The sequence below is a fragment of the Pseudophryne corroboree genome, chromosome 7 (assembly GCF_028390025.1).
Source record: "Pseudophryne corroboree isolate aPseCor3 chromosome 7, aPseCor3.hap2, whole genome shotgun sequence".
NCBI classification, from domain to species: Eukaryota; Metazoa; Chordata; class Amphibia; order Anura; family Myobatrachidae; genus Pseudophryne; species Pseudophryne corroboree.
Window position 1 is genome coordinate 84,869,789 of NC_086450.1, and position 15,847 is coordinate 84,885,635.

The following is a 15,847-nucleotide window of genomic DNA, read 5'->3' on the forward strand; positions in this document are numbered from 1 at the left end:
TGTAAACGGACTTCTGGCTGCCGGCTCTCGCCGTGCCTGCCATATGGGCTCTGCCAGCGAGGAGGTGCTTGCACTGTTGCGGTGTGTAAGTGGAGGGGGCCAGTTAGTGTGTGTGTGCCTGGGGTACAAGGGGAGATGGTCAATTACTGCTTGTGTGTCCGGGATATTTTGGGAGGGGGGGGGGGGGGGGGGGCAATTACTGGGTGTGTGCACAGGGTATAAGGAGAGAAGGTTAAATTACTGCTTGTGTGTCCAGGTTGTATGGGGGTTGGGGGGCAATTACTGGGTGTGTGCACGGGGTATAAGAGGGGGGGGGGATTATGAGGTGGGCAGATGTGTGTGTGTGCCTGGAGTATGAGGTGGGCAGCTGCTGAGTGTGGCCTGGGTATAAGGTGGTCAGATGCTGTGTGTGTGCCCGGGGTATAAGGTGGTCAGATGCTGTGTGTGTGCCCGGGGTATGAGGTGGTCAGATGCTGTGTGTGTGTGCACGGTGTATGAGGTGGTCAGATGCTGTGTGTGTGTGTCCGGGGTATAAGGTGGGCAGATGCTGTGTTTGTGTGTCCGGGGTATAAGGTGGGCAGATGCTGTGTGTGTGTGTGTGTGTCCGGGGTATAAGGTGGGCAGATGCTGTGTGTGTGTGTGTGTGTGTGTGTGTGTGTGTGTGTGTGTGCGCGCGTCCGGGGTATAAGGTGGGCAGATGCTGTGTGTGTGTGCGTCCGGGGTATAAGGTGGGCAGATGCTGTGTGTGTGCGTCCGGGGAATAAGGTGGGCTGATGCTCTGTGTGTGTGCGCGCGCGCGCGTCCGGGGTGTGTGGTGGGTAGCTGCTGTGTGTGTGCCCGGGGTATGATGCAATGTGTCTCGGCGCTCTACCTGGTGCAATGTGTCTCGGCGCTCTACCTGGTGCAATGTGTCTCGGTGCTCTACCTGGTGCAATGTGTCTCGGCGCTCTACCTGGCGCAATGTGTCTCGGCGCTCTACCTGGCGCAATGTGTCTCGGCGCTCTACCTGGCGCAATGTGTATAACGTGCTCTGCCTGGCGCATTGTGTATAACCTGCTCTGCCTGGCGCATTGTGTATAACGTGCTCTACCTGGCGCAATGTGTGTAACGTGCTCTACCTGGCACAATGTGTGTAACGTGCTCTGCCTGCTGCAATGTGTGTAATGTGCTCTACCGGGCGCATTGTGTGTAACGTGCTCTACCTGGTGCATTGTGTATAACGTGCTCTACCTTGTGCAATGTTTATATTTGATTTACCTGGTGCAATGTGTCTTAAGTGTTCTACCTGGTGCAATGTTTATATGTGCTCTACCTGGTGCAATGTATATAACGTGCTCTACCGGGCGCATTGTGTATAACGAGCTCTACTGGGCGCAATGTGTATAATAATGCGCTCTAACTGGCGCAATGTGTATAAAGTGCTCTACCTGGCGTAATGTGTATAACGTGCTCTGCCTGGCGCAATGTGTATAAAGTGCTCTGCCTGGTGCAATGTGTATAACGTGTTCTACCTGGCGCAATGTGTTTAATGTGCTCTACTTGGAGCAAAGTGTATAGCGAGCTGTACCTGGAGCAAAGTGTATAACGTGCTGTACCTGGTGCAATATGTATAATGTGCTCTACCTGGTGCAATATGTATAACGTGCTCTACCTGGCGCAGTGTGTATAGGAGGTTCTACCTGGTGCAATCTGTATAAGCGGCACTACTGTGTGGTGTAATGTGAGTTGGCACTATTATGTGGCCACGCCCCTTCCCCATGAAGCCATGCCCCTCAAATTTTGCGGCGCACCTTCGGCGCGCACTGCCTATACTTTACGGTCTAGTAAGGTGGAACACCAATTCACTTTCTGCCTAAGGGCACCAAAATGTCTAGTTACAGCTCTGGTGCAGGGTGTCCTGCATGCTACACAGCCCAGCAGAACTGTCACCCCATCCCCCCACCTTGCAACACTTTTGTAGTGTCCAAACAAGATTAAGATTAATAAGAACCTTCATTCCGATGGGACCCAGAAAAAGACCGGTAGGACCCCAATTATTGAAAGTGAGGGGTCCCTGGGACCCACTTTTTTTTGGGATCAGTGCGATCACTGTATATATATATATATATATATATATATAGATATATATATATATAGATATATACACACACACACACACACACACACACACACACACACACACACACACACACACACGTGACATGGGATGAGCAGTTTACACATGAAAGAAATGCATTACCTCCATGGTGATGTGAAAGGCTTCCACCATTGGCAAGAATCTCCTCTCTAGCCGCAAACTGCATTGAAAGATTAAATGAAACAAATTGATTTAATAGATGTGTATAATTATATATGTAACATAGAACACCTGAAGGAGACGATACTCCAGTATTGTGAGCCATGTATAACTTCACAAACAATACTTTAACCGAGGTTTAAGTGTTCAATGCACAAAAGCTCAAACATTAGCAATCAATCTTCGCAGTCATTAAGACAGAATTTATACTTGGCTGACTAATAATAGCATAGACTAGAATCTTCACACAGAGAGGCAGTATGCTAAAACCAGTGATGTATCTATAATGGTTGTAGGGTGTAAGGTGCACACAGGACCCTAGGGTGAGGGTAGCCCAGCACCACACACCATGCAACCAAAACAGAAACCACTGTGCGCCATGTGACTTTGGCTATCTTCTGCGCATACTCCATCTTGTTAAAAATATCCCTGGGAATATGACACCTCTGTCTAAGGGATGCGGTGGGGGATAATTTGTCTGGATGCTCGGAGGGCTTTAATTATAGACCAAATTCAACCAAATGCAATTTTTCAAATATAGGACACGACAATGGCATAACCAGAAATGGCATGTTAAATCATGAACATAAATGTATATATTACCTCAATTTCTTCATACACATGAATCGGGTCACTTAAGCCCCTGTAGTTAAAAGCAAAGTAGAAATATACACAGGCACCAGCGTCGTAGGTCTGTGTGACCCTGAAAGAGACATTACAGTATAATAATCAACGTGCACATTATAATATTACACAATCAAGCCGTATATGTTCCCATAAAGTACTATACTACCACTGTTTGAGTGGAAAAAAGATTCTACTATTCAAATACAGATGAGTCCTTACACATTGTTTCTGCAGCTGCGCCAAACAGTCCCTCTCAGTGCACCAGGTACCCCGAGACTCTGCTATTTTTATCATGAAAATGTGTCTTAAGGCCACCGGCAGATGTGTGCTGAGCGTGCGGGGGGATACAGGGGGGGCCACTCATTTCACCCAGCGGGTGAAGTGAGCGACCTGCTAGATTGGCCTGCATGCAGGCCAAGCTAGCACCAGCGATAGCGATGTGCAGGGCTGAGCATCGCTATCGCTGTGAGGGGTACACACGGAGTGATCGCTGCTTAAAATCTCAGCAATCTAGTCAGATTGCTTAGATTTTAAGCAGCGATCGCTCCGTGAGTACCCCCCTTTAGGCGCAATGGGATGCTACTAGGACACACCAGGAGACTGTGCTGATTAATTCGATGAGACACTTGTGTATCTGTGTGCGACAGAATCTGAATGTGTATACGAAGTGACACTATGCAGTGGCCACTGCTTTTTTTCCCACCAAGTTCCGTTGTGCTCCGTATACAGACTCAGGGGCAGATGTATTAACCTGGAGAAGGCATAAGGAAGTGATAAACCAGTGATATGTGCAAGGTGATAAACGCACCATCCAATCAGCTCCAATATGCAAATTGACAGTTATGAGCTGACTGGCTGGTGCGTTTATCACTTTATCACTTCCTTATGCCTTCTCCAGGTTAAAACATCTGCCCCTCAGTCACACACAAATATACAAGGGTCACATCAAATTCATCCGCAGTGTCTCCTGGTGCGTCCCAGTTGTATCGCATTGTGATTAAGACGCAGTCTGGAGTAAAATGATGCAAAAGAGACACCCTGAGCTAGTCGTGTCACATGACTTGTTGAGGCTATATGTTAATAGTCAAATACCAAAAATCAAAACATAAGGTGCTTCAAAATGTCTCCATCAGGCCAACGTATAGTAATTTGAATTTTGTTGCTGTAAATTAAAATGTAATGCATGAGAAAGGGTCAATAGGGCATTATGTGGCTTGCTAGAACACATAGCAGAAATATGAAGGACACAAACACAGGAATGAAAACTGCTGAAATACTGTTTTTCCTTCTCCCCCCTTTGGGGTAAATTTATTAAAGCTGTAAAACAGAGAATCGGTGACGTTGCACATAGCAACCAATCAGATGCTGTCTATCATTTGTTCATCACCTTTTCGAAAATGATAGACAGCATCTGATTGGTTGCTATTAGCAACATCACCAATTCTCTGTTTTAGAAGCTTTAGTAAATGTACCCCTTAGACTATCTTCTACTCCATACTCCCTACAACAGCACGTAACCCTCGGTTTCGGCCACCCTGATTTTTATTTCAGTGCCCTGTCCCCTGATGCAGCAATGTTAATATATTATATATTTCTCTGACGTCCTAGTGGATGCTGGGAACTCCGTAAGGACCATGGGGAATAGCGGGCTCCGAAGGAGACTGGGCACATCTAAGAAAGAATTAGGACTACCTGGTGTGCACTGGCTCCTCCCTCTATGCCCCTCCTCCAGACCTCAGTTAGCATTCTGTGCCCGGCCGAGCTGGTTGCACACTAGGGGCTCTCCTGAGCTCCTAGAAAAGAAAGTATATTTAGGTTTTTTATTTTCAGTGAGATCTGCTGGCAACAGACTCACTGCTACGAGGGACTTAGGGGAGAGAAGCGAACCTACCTGCTTGCAGCTAGCTTGGGCTTCTAGGCTACTGGACACCATTAGCTCCAGAGGGATCGAACACAGGCCCAGCCTTGGTCGTCCGGTCCCGGAGCCGCGCCGCCGTCCCCCTTGCAGAGCCAGAAGCAAGAAGAACGTCCAGGAAATCGTCGGCTGAAGACTCCGGTCTTCATTAAGGTAGCGCACAGCACTGCAGCTGTGCGCCATTGCTCCCCATGCACACCACACACTCCGGTCACTGATGGGTGCAGGGCGCTGGGGGGGGGGGGGGATGCGCCCTGGGCTGCAATAAGAGTACCTTATATTGGCATAAAACACATAATATAGTCAGTAAGACTATATATGTGTAAAATCCCCTGCCAAAAATATCCTTAAAAAAGCGGGAGAAGTCCGCCGAGAAGGGGGCGGGGCTATCTCCCTCAGCACACTGGCGACATTTCCTCTCACAGCTCCGCTGGAGGGATGCTCCCCAGGCTCTCCCCTGCAGTTTCCAGGCTCAATAGGGTGAAAAAGAGAGGGGGGGGGGGGCACAATATATAGGCGCAAACTGTATATTTATAGCAGCTATAGGGGAAAAATCACTGTGTGTAGTGTGAATCCCTGCATTATATAGCGCTCTGGTGTGTGCTGGCATACTCTCTCTCTGTCTCCCCAAAGGACTTTGTGGGGTCCTGTCCTCAGTCAGAGCATTCCCTGTGTATGTGCGTGTGTCGGTACGGCTGTGTCGACATGATTGATGAGGAAGATTATATGGAGGCGGAGCAGGTGCCGATAAGTGTGATGTCACCCCCTGCGGGGTCGACACCAGAGTGGGTGGATATGTGGAAGGTATTAACCGACAGTGTCAACTCCTTTACATAAAAGGCTAGATGACGTACAGCAGTGGGACAGCCGGCTTCTCAGCTCGTGCCTGCCCAGGCGTCTCAAAAGCCATCAGGGGCTCAAAAACGCCCGCTACCTCAGATGGCAGACACAGATGTCGACACGGAGTCTGACTCCAGTGTAGACGACGATGAGACAAATGTAAAATCCACAAGGGCCATCCGTTGTATGATTACGGCAATGAAAAATGTGTTGCACATTTCTGACATTAACCCAGTTACCACAAAAAAGGGTATTATAGTTGGGGAGAAAAAGCATCCAGTGGTTCTTCCCCCATCAGATGAATTGAATAAAGTGTGTGAAGTGGGGTTCCCCCGATAAGAAAATAGTAATTTCTAAAACGTTACTGATGGCGTACCCTGTCCCGCCAAAGGACAGGTTACGTTGGGAGACGTCCCCTAGGGTGGAGAAGGCGCTCACACGCTTGGCAAAAAAGGTGGCACTGCCGTCTCAGGATACGGCCGCCTTAAAGGAGCCTGCTGATAAAAAGCAGGAAGCTATCCTGAAGTCTGTATATACACACTCAGGTATTATACTGAGACCTGCAATTGCTTCAGTGTGTAGTGCTGCAGCAGCTTGGTCCGATACCCTGTCAGATAATATGGATACTAGACAGGGATACTATTTTGCTATCCATAGAGCATTTTAAAGATGTGGTTTTATATATGAGAGATGCACAGAGGGATATTTGCCGGCTGGCATCTAAAATAATGCAATGTCCATTTCTGCCAGAAGAGTATTATGGACTCGGCGGTGGACAGGTGATGCTGATTCTAAAAAGGCACATGGAGGTTTTGCCTTATAAGAGTGAGGAATTGTTTGGGGAGGGTCTCTCGGACCTAGTATCCACAGCAACAGCTGGGAAGTCGACATTTTTACCTCAGGTTTCCTCACAGCCGAAGAAAGCACCGTATTATCAGGTACAGTCCTTTCGGCCACGAAAAGGCAAGCGGGTCAGAGGCGCTTCCTTTCTGCCCAGAGGCAGGGGAAGAGGGAAAAAGCTGTACCAGACAGCCAGTTCCCTGGAACCAAAATCCTCCCCCGCTTCCTCTAAAGTCCACCGCATGACGCTGGGGCTCCACAGGCGGAGCCAGGTGCAGTGGGGGCGCGTCTCCGGAACTTCAGCGACCAGTGGGTTCGCTCACAGGTAGATCCCTGGGTTCTACAAGTGGTATCTCAGGGATACAAGCGGGAGTTAAAGGCCACTCCCCCTCGCCGTTACCTCAAATCTGCCTTGCCGGCTGCTCCCAAAGAAAGGGAGGTAGTACTGGACGCTATTCACAAGCTGTACTTCCAGCAGGTGATAATCAAGGTACCCCCCACCTTCAACAGGGGCGGGGTTACTATTCCACAATGTTGTGGTACCGAAACCAGATGGTTCGGTGAGACCCATCCTAAATTTAAAATTCTTGAACACTTATATAAGGAAGTTCAAGTTCAAGATGGAATCGCCCAGGGCGGTTATACAAGCCTGGAAGAGGGTGTCCCCATGTACCCACCTCACCAGAAGTACCTCAGGTTTGTGGTACAGGACTGTCATTACCAATGCCAGACGTTGCCGTTTGGTCTGTCCACGGCACCGAGGGTATTTACCAAGGTAATGGCCAAAATGATGATACTCCTTAGAAAGAAGGGAGTTATAATTATCCCGTACTTGGACGATCTCCTGAAAAGGCGAGGTCCAAGGAGCAGTTGCTAGTCACCGTAGCACTATCTCAGGAAGTGCTGCATCAGCACGGCTGGATCCTGAATATCCCAAAGTCGCAGCTGATTCCCGCGACGCGTCTGCTGTTCCTGGGTATGATTCTGGACACAGAACAGAAGAAGGGTTTTCTCCCGGAGGAGAAGGCCCAGGAATTATCATCTCTGGTTAGGGACCTCCTGCAACCAAAACAGGTGTCGGTGCATCACTGCACGCGAATCCTGGAAAAGATGGTAGCTCTTACGAAGCGTTTCCCTTTGGCAGGTTCCATGCGAGGATCTTCCAGTGGGATCTCTTGGACAAGTGGTCCGAATCGCATCTTCAGATGCATCGGTGGATCACCCTGTCACCAAGGGCCAGGGTGTCTCTGCTGTGGTGGCTGCAGAGTGCTCATCTTCGTGAAGGCCGCAGATTCGGCATACAGGACTGGATCCTGGTGACCACGAATGCAAGCCTCCGAGGGTGGGGGGCAGTCACTCAGGGAAGAAAACGTCCAAGGACAAAAACTTCCTTGCATGTAAATATTCTGGAACTAGGGGTCATTTACAATGCCCTGAGTAAACCAGAATCCCTGATTCAAAAACAACCGGTGCTGATTCAGTCAGACAACATCACGGCTGTCGCCCATGTAAATCGACAAGGCGGCACAAGAAGCAGGATAGCAATGGCAGAAGCCACAAGGATTCTTCGATGGGCGGAGAATCACGTGATAGCACTGTCAGCAGTGTTCATTCCGGGAGTGGAAAACTGGGGAGCAGACTTCCTCAGCAGACACAACCTCCACCCGGGAGAGTGGGGACTTCATCCAGAAGTCTTCAAGCTGATTGTACACCGGTGGGAACGACCACAGGTGGACATGATGGCGTCCCGCCTCATTAAAAAGCTAAAAAGATATTGCGCCAGGTCAAGGGACCCTCAGGCGATAGCTGTGGACGCTCTAGTGACACCGTGGGTGTACCAGTCGGTTTATGTGTTCCCTCCTCTTCCTCTCATACCCAAGGTACTGAGGAGAATAAGAAGGAGAAGAGTAATAACTATAATCATTGTTCCAGATTGGCCATGAAGAGCTTGGTACCCAGAACTTCAAGAAATGATCTCAGAGGACCCATGGCCTCTGCCGCTCAGACAGGACCTGCTGCAGCAGGGGCCCTGTCTGTTACAAGACTTACCGAGCCTACGTTTGACGGCATGGCGGTTGAACACCGGATCCTGAAGGAAAAGGGCATTCCTGGAGGAAGTCATCCCTACGCTGATTAAAGCTAGGAAGGATGTGACCGCAATACATTATCACCGCATATGGCGAAAATATGTTGCGTGGTGTGAGGCCAGGAAGGCCCCAACGGAGGAATTTCAGCTGGGTCGTTTTCTGCACTTCCTATAGTCAAGGGTGACTATGGGCCTCAAATTGGGTTCCATTAAGGTCCAGACTTCGGCTCTGACGATTTTCTTCCAAAAAGAACTGGCTTCACGGCCTGAAGTTCAGATTTTTGTTAAGGGAGTGCTGCATATTCAGCCCCCTTTTGTGCCTCCAGTGGCACCTTGGGATCTCAACGTGGTGTTGGATTTCCTAAAGTCGCATTGGTTTGAGCCACTTAAAACCGTGGAGCTAAAATATCTCACGTGGAAAGTGGTCATGCTGTTGGCCTTGGCTTCGGCCAGGCGTGTGTCAGAATTGGCGGCTTTGTCTTGTAAAAGCCCTTATCTGATTTTCCATATGGATAGGGCGGAATTGAGGACTCGTCCCCAATTTCTTCCTAAGGTGGTATCAGCGTTTTATTTGAACCACTCTATTGTGGTGCCTGCGGCTACTCGGGACTTGGAGGATTCCAAGTTGCTAGATGTAGTCAGGGCCCTGAAAATCTATGTTTCCAGGACGGCTAGAGTCAGGAAGACTGACTCGCTATTTATCCTGTATGCACCCAACAAGCTGGGTGCTCCTGCTTCACAGCAGACTATTGCTCGCTGGATCTGTAGAACGATTCAACTTGCACATTCTGCGGCTGGACTGCTGCATCCTAAATCTGTAAAAGCCCATTCCACGAGGAAAGTGGGCTCTTCTTGGGCGGCTGCCCGAGGGGTCTCGGCTTTACAACTTTGCCGAGCTGCTACTTGGTCAGGTTCAAACACATTAGCAAAATTATACAAGTTTGATACCCTGGCTGAGGAGGACCTTGAGTTTGCTCATTCGGTGCTGCAGAGTCATCCGCACTCTCCCGCCCGTTTGGGAGCTTTGGTATAATCCCCATGGTCCTTACGGAGTTCCCAGCATCCACTAGGACGTCAGAGAAAATAAGAATTTACTCACCGGTAATTCTATTTCTCGTAGTCCGTAGTGGATGCTCGGCGCCCATCCCAAGTGCGGATTGTCTCCAATACCTGTATATAGTTATTGCTTAACTAAAGGGTTATTGTTTGGAGCCATCTGTTGAGAGGCTCAGTTGTTATTCATACTGTTAACTGGGTATAGTATCCCGAGTTGTACGGTGTGATTGGTGTGGCTGGTATGAGTCTTACCCGGGATTCCAAATCCTTTCCTTATTGTGTCGGCTCTTCCGGGCACAGTTTCCTAACTGAGGTCTGGAGGAGGGGCATAGAGGGAGGAGCCAGTGCACACCAGGTAGTCCTAATTCTTTCTTAGATGTGCACAGTCTCCTTCGGAGCCCGCTATTCCCCATGGTCCTTACGGAGTTCCCAGCATCCACTACGGACTACGAGAAATAGAATTACCGGTGAGTAAATTCTTATTTTGTCCTACACTGTCTTGTACTGTAAGTAGCTGTTTTCTTGTTTTGCTCACTTGTTTATGTACTTTGTTAGGTGCTGCGGAACCCTTGTGATGCCATATAAATAATAATATCCAAATTTAAACTTTTCTAAATGTAACATTTTTGAAAAACATGTAAACATTTTTGAAAATTATAAAAAATAATTATTCTGCACTTTTTTTTTAAAATGTATTTTAAAACTGATAAAAAAAAAAAAACTATTCTACAAATTTATTTATTACCAGTTATTTATATAGCGCACACATATTCCGCAGCGCTTTACAGAGAATATTTGGCCATTCACCTCAGTCCCTGCCCCAGTGAAGCTTACAGTCTATATTCCCTACCACATGTACACGCACACACATTCACACTAGGGTTAATTTTGTTGGGAGCCAATTAACCTACCAGTATATTTTTGGATTGTGGGAGGAAACCGGAGTACCCGGAGAAAACCCACGCAAGCGCGGGGAGAATATACAATATACACAGTTAGGGCCATGGTGGGAATCGAACCCATGACCTCAGTGCTATGAAGCAGTAATGCTAACCATTACACCGTCCGTGCTGCCCTAAATGAAAAACAAGCAAAAAGGCCTATAGTTTTCATACCATTTTTTTGTTAGTGTTAATATACTACTAAATGTTAATATACTAAAGTGTTTTTCTAGTCAACTCATACCTGAACTTGATGTGGTGGTTATACAGCATGGGAGGTCAGAGGTTATTTAGGCCCCTCTATGGGGAGTATCCAATTATTCCCGTTGCAGTTTCAGCCGTTAAAAATGGCTGGATATCGCGATTAATGACCAATGGTCATTATCATGGTATCCAATTAGAGGAAGTTTTTAACAGCCGAAATTGGACCGCGATCATACAAAAATATATGGATAAGTCCCCGATCCCATGTGTTATCGTTGCTCCGGCAGCTTCCTATTAGGGATTATGCTATACCCTATAAGTGCTTGTATAGGGGGAAAAGGACATCGGGCTAATAGGATAGCCCCCTACATATGGAGAGGTGGCTTTGTACATGCTAAGCAACTGCCTTACTATAAACTTCACGCAATTTACAAAGAACAGAATGAAGGTCAAAAAGCTCGTTCAGCATGCTAACATATTTTTGCCATCAAGTCTAGCACAGTATGTATATTACATTGAACACATATACCATCATACGCCTAAACTTCAGTTTATTCTCAGTTGTCTATTTCTGAAGCACTTCTAGTCCAAATGAAACCATAGTCGGGACAGTGGCAGACCATGCTGTAGATATTTGGTGTGAAGATTATATGGACATGGGAAAACTAACAGAACCTGCAATCACTTGGAGGAGCACTGTGGACTCTGTGGTAACAATCAGTCCGATTCTGCATACTACAGACATTGCACCCTTCCAACAATGACAGTACGGAAGCTTCCATGCAGGGGCGGAACTGGTGAGCGGTCATAGAACCTAGAATACTTCTGTAAAAGGAATACTAACATTGGCATTAGTAGGTTTAATTATTGTGCACAGTTAAGGGCTGTCTTTATCTTTTCTCTCCCTAACAAAATCTAGGTAAGCACCGTTCCATGGTTAATAATAAACTTGGAAGCAATAAACAACCATCATGGGCTGTATTAGGTAGTTGAGAAGAAAGATAACTGACTACTACAAAGTAGGGACAGCCTATGTTAAATATTTAAAAGTTCAGTATTGCACTTTCCCTTGAAACTTCATTAAGAAAGGCAATTTAATGTTAATATGGAAGACAGGATCCGAAAGAACTTGCTGATAAACTGGTCAGATGCTACACTGGACCCACCCCTATCTCTGCATAGGACCTGCAAAAAGGTTCCGTCAACACTGAAGTGATGGCACACCATACAGTGTTGCATAAACACACTGATCTAAGTGATAGAAATGGCAGAAGAATATCTTTCAATGACCTCCTCACACATATGTCCCAACTACCCTGCATTCAGCACGACAGTCCCCTTTTTCTAGGACTGTCACACCTGCGGGCCACAGTGTCTTGTGGTGGTGGTGGTCGGGAAAGAGCACACACAGCTGCTTTGCTAGATGACGCATGCATCTAACCACAGTACTGGGAGAGTCTGGTGGCAGTTCAGCTTCACGGAGAGAGCTGAGCATGAGACCACAGTGATAGGAACAGGAGTTGTCATGAAGCCCCACATATTTCCACATGGCCTCACCCCTTTGCAGATGCACACCTGCAGGGTCCTGCTCCAAGTAACCACCAATGTTGGGCGGTATGTCCACACTTAAGTCAATGTCAGAAGCATGTAAATCAATGCTTCGATAAACCATCTTCTATGACAATCTATGCTTGACATTAGCAGTTGCCCTTTGCATGATATTATTCAGAATCTATGGCCAAATTAAGCCTGCTCTCAATTAGAACATTTCTTAGGCTCTTTGTCATATCTCATGGGATTATTATAAAATTCCAGCCGGGAATCACATTGTGAAACGTGATCCAGTCATCCACAATTTGGCCAGCCACTTTCAGTATGCATCTCATTTTACATGGGATATTTCTAAAGGATATATATACCTAAAATGTCACTTAAATGCCTCTCTCACATACTATCACTCTGCTCAGTTACATAGCAAACCCACAAACATTGCTGTATACTAGAGGTTCTAAACCCCCATGTTTTCCTAACAAGGCCATGTTTTGAAGATTCAGGTGGGATCATTTGTGGAATCAGGTGGGATAATAACTGACTCAGCAAATACTGTATGTTACATAATATGAAGTGGGGCACTGTAATGTGGCACAATATGAAGTGGAGGCCCTATAGTGTGGCATAATATGAACTGGGGGTTCTTTAATGTGGCATAACATTAATTGGGGTCTCTGTAAAATGGCATAACATGAACTGGGGACTCTGTAATGTGTCATAATATGAAGTGGAGGCACTATATGTCAATGTGAATTTGGTGCACTGTGTGGCATAATGTGTACTGGCAGCCCTACAATGTGACACCATGTAAAAACAAGAGCACTACTATGGCTCATAAAATAAACTAGGGCACTACTATGGGGCACAACATTAACTAAGACACTACTATGATTCAGAATATGAACTAGGGCATTACTGTGGGGCATAACATTAACAACTGCTACGAAGAGATAGCTCTAGAAGCACTGGGACAGGGGCCCCTTCAAAATGTTGCTATGGGGCCCACAAAGTTCTAGCTATGCCCCCGCATGTAGGTACTGATGTTATAAACTGCGAGACAGCAATATATGCAACTCTGAGTCAGGCCTATAGTCGCTAAAGCAGAAATAACCTTGCTGCAATGGCTTTATTCATACAGCTAAATTACTATTTTACTGGCCCTCACATTACTGTACAGCAAGTTTACATGTAGTTACTTTCTGTATCATGCTATGTATACACAACTTTCACCAACCACCAATTAGTCATCAGTAGTAGGGTGGCCAATCCCGGGATCAGGACCGGCGGGATCTCGGGATTTAGGCCAAAAATCAGCCGGAATTCAAGTCCGGTATTGGAAACTACTTTCTTAGGGATTGAGGGATCAGGCGGCCCTTAGTGTTTTTAAAGCCTGGCAGCGTTGAGCGTCCTCAGGACGCTCAGATGCTGCCCGGCTACCTCCTCCTGGCTACCCCTGCGCAGCGTGACGTGCAGTCACAGGTCATGCGGCGCAGTCAGCTGCCTGCGAGCCCACAGGATGACCTGCCGCTAACCGCAGCCGAGCCCGCAGGATGACCTGCAGCCGCTGCCAAGCCCGCAGAATGACCCGCAGCCCCCACCAAGCCCACATGATGACCCGCAGCCCCCCCCCCCCCCCAAGCCCACAGGATGACCCGCAGCCCCCACCAAGCCCACAGGATGACCCGCAGCCCCCACCATGCCCACAGGGTGACCCGCCGCCGACCCCACAGGATGTGTGCCACCCTTCCGCCCCCGTCATATGGTGAGTTATGTGTGCGGGGGCGGACACTTAGAAAAAAGCCAATCCCGAGTATCCCGGGATTGACCATTTTTCAATCCCGATACCCAGGATTGAAACAATTGCCCCAGGATTGGCCTCCCTGATCAGTACGGTTTCCTTATTTAACCAATGTGAGGTGCAAGACTCTCTGTGGAGACATGGATCTCGAGAAAGTTTTAAAGACCATATATCTCCCCCACCATATAACCCAGAAAGATGCAATCACATATCTTTATATAGTTTCTTAGTGTATATTTGAAAGAATCCTCCATCATATATTATTAGTTTGCGATTTCTGCATCTGCCAAAAGAATGAGGAAGAACATTACAAGCACTGACTGTAAATCAGATCCAGGGATACACATGTCCCTGGTAACACAGCGTATAGGAGAATAAAGGGTTCAGTATTTTGCCTGCTTGTAGAATCCACTGAGCTGCAACTGAATTACTGTCCCACTGCATTGCTCTTGCTGAAAGATTGAATGGTACAGTAGTTATTGGATTCCAGCTGTTAAAACATATTCATAAAAGTGAAAGAGCAGCAGAATGCATACACTGTATTCAGATTACATCTACTACAGTCTTCAGGCTGACAAATCAGCTCTTCTCAAGGGGTCCATTCAGGATTTACAGTACTGTTTTCAGCACTACTGACTTCACAATGACAAGCATTCATTGTTGTGTGTGCACAAACGTCACAGTCCCGACAAATGGCTTCATATATAAAAGTACACAGAGCGTATTGGCTGTTTCATTTGTAGTTTTAAAGTAATTGTTTCCTATACAGTGGTAGCAGCTATTTTGTAGCAAGAACAAAAGGACATGAGGAAGCAGTCTACCAATGCAAGAACTCAGCAGGAGCTAGTGACATCACGGAGCAGCTAGTGACATCATGGAGGCATGAGAGCGCTGCAGATTAGATATAGGTTTATTCTACAGGATGGGTGTCATTACTGTGTATGATGGGTGTACTTCATCTCTTTAATTATTCACCTGCATAGATACATGCACAGCGTCCCTCTTGACATGAGCTGAAAACTTTATGGAAAAAGGAACAAACAGGATATTCATGGAAGGGATTCCATGATATAGGGCTTGTCCAGCAATTATCTGGCCCACTACATATAGTCATCTTTGGGTGGATGACGACCACATTCCTTCTCCATCATTGCTTGAATTTAGTTTCTGGTCTGTGGTCTCTGAGGACATAGAAGACAACGCTGCCAAAGACAGCTGACAATCTGTAGACGGGATGACTATTGCATGCGGTAGCGGATTACATTGCAGAGGTCCAAGCTGTTGCTGCAAGCAGCACATACTATATAAAAATGTTACCCTAGAGAAGTGGTTCCCAAAGTTACCTAGAGCCGCAGGACAATTGCAGGGATGCCACTGGTTGGTGGCCCGGTGCCAAATAAAATGATCTGAGTTGACATTTGCAGGATGGGCTTTAGAGAGGCAGCAGGTGTCCATCTAAACAGGCTTTACCGCTTAGTGTGTGTCTGGCATCCCTGAACGACCCCCCACCCCCCCCCCATTCAATTCTTCATCTGCACGGCTTCCTATACACAGGGCCCTGGCAGACCTCAATGTAAGTAGGGGCCCCTTTAGTCTCCTGCCCACCCCAAACACCAACCTCTGTCTGTGCTGTCCCCCTCTGTGTATCCGTCACCATCTTTGTATTAGTCTGTGTCTCAAACCTGTACGTGCA

At 47.2% G+C, this 15,847-nt stretch overlaps 1 protein-coding gene across 1 annotated transcript in view; it reads right to left on the bottom strand.

Moving 5' to 3' along the window:
* AGPS (alkylglycerone phosphate synthase) overlaps positions 1-15,847 on the bottom strand; it is a 398,584-nt gene that overhangs the window by 39,482 nt on the left and 343,255 nt on the right. Inside the window, exons 18-19 of the mRNA XM_063933392.1 lie at positions 2,900-2,999; positions 2,240-2,297 (exon numbers count right to left, since the gene is read on the bottom strand). Of these exons, the coding sequence (XP_063789462.1) occupies positions 2,240-2,297; positions 2,900-2,999 (158 nt within the window). The remainder of the gene's footprint in view (positions 1-2,239; positions 2,298-2,899; positions 3,000-15,847) is intronic.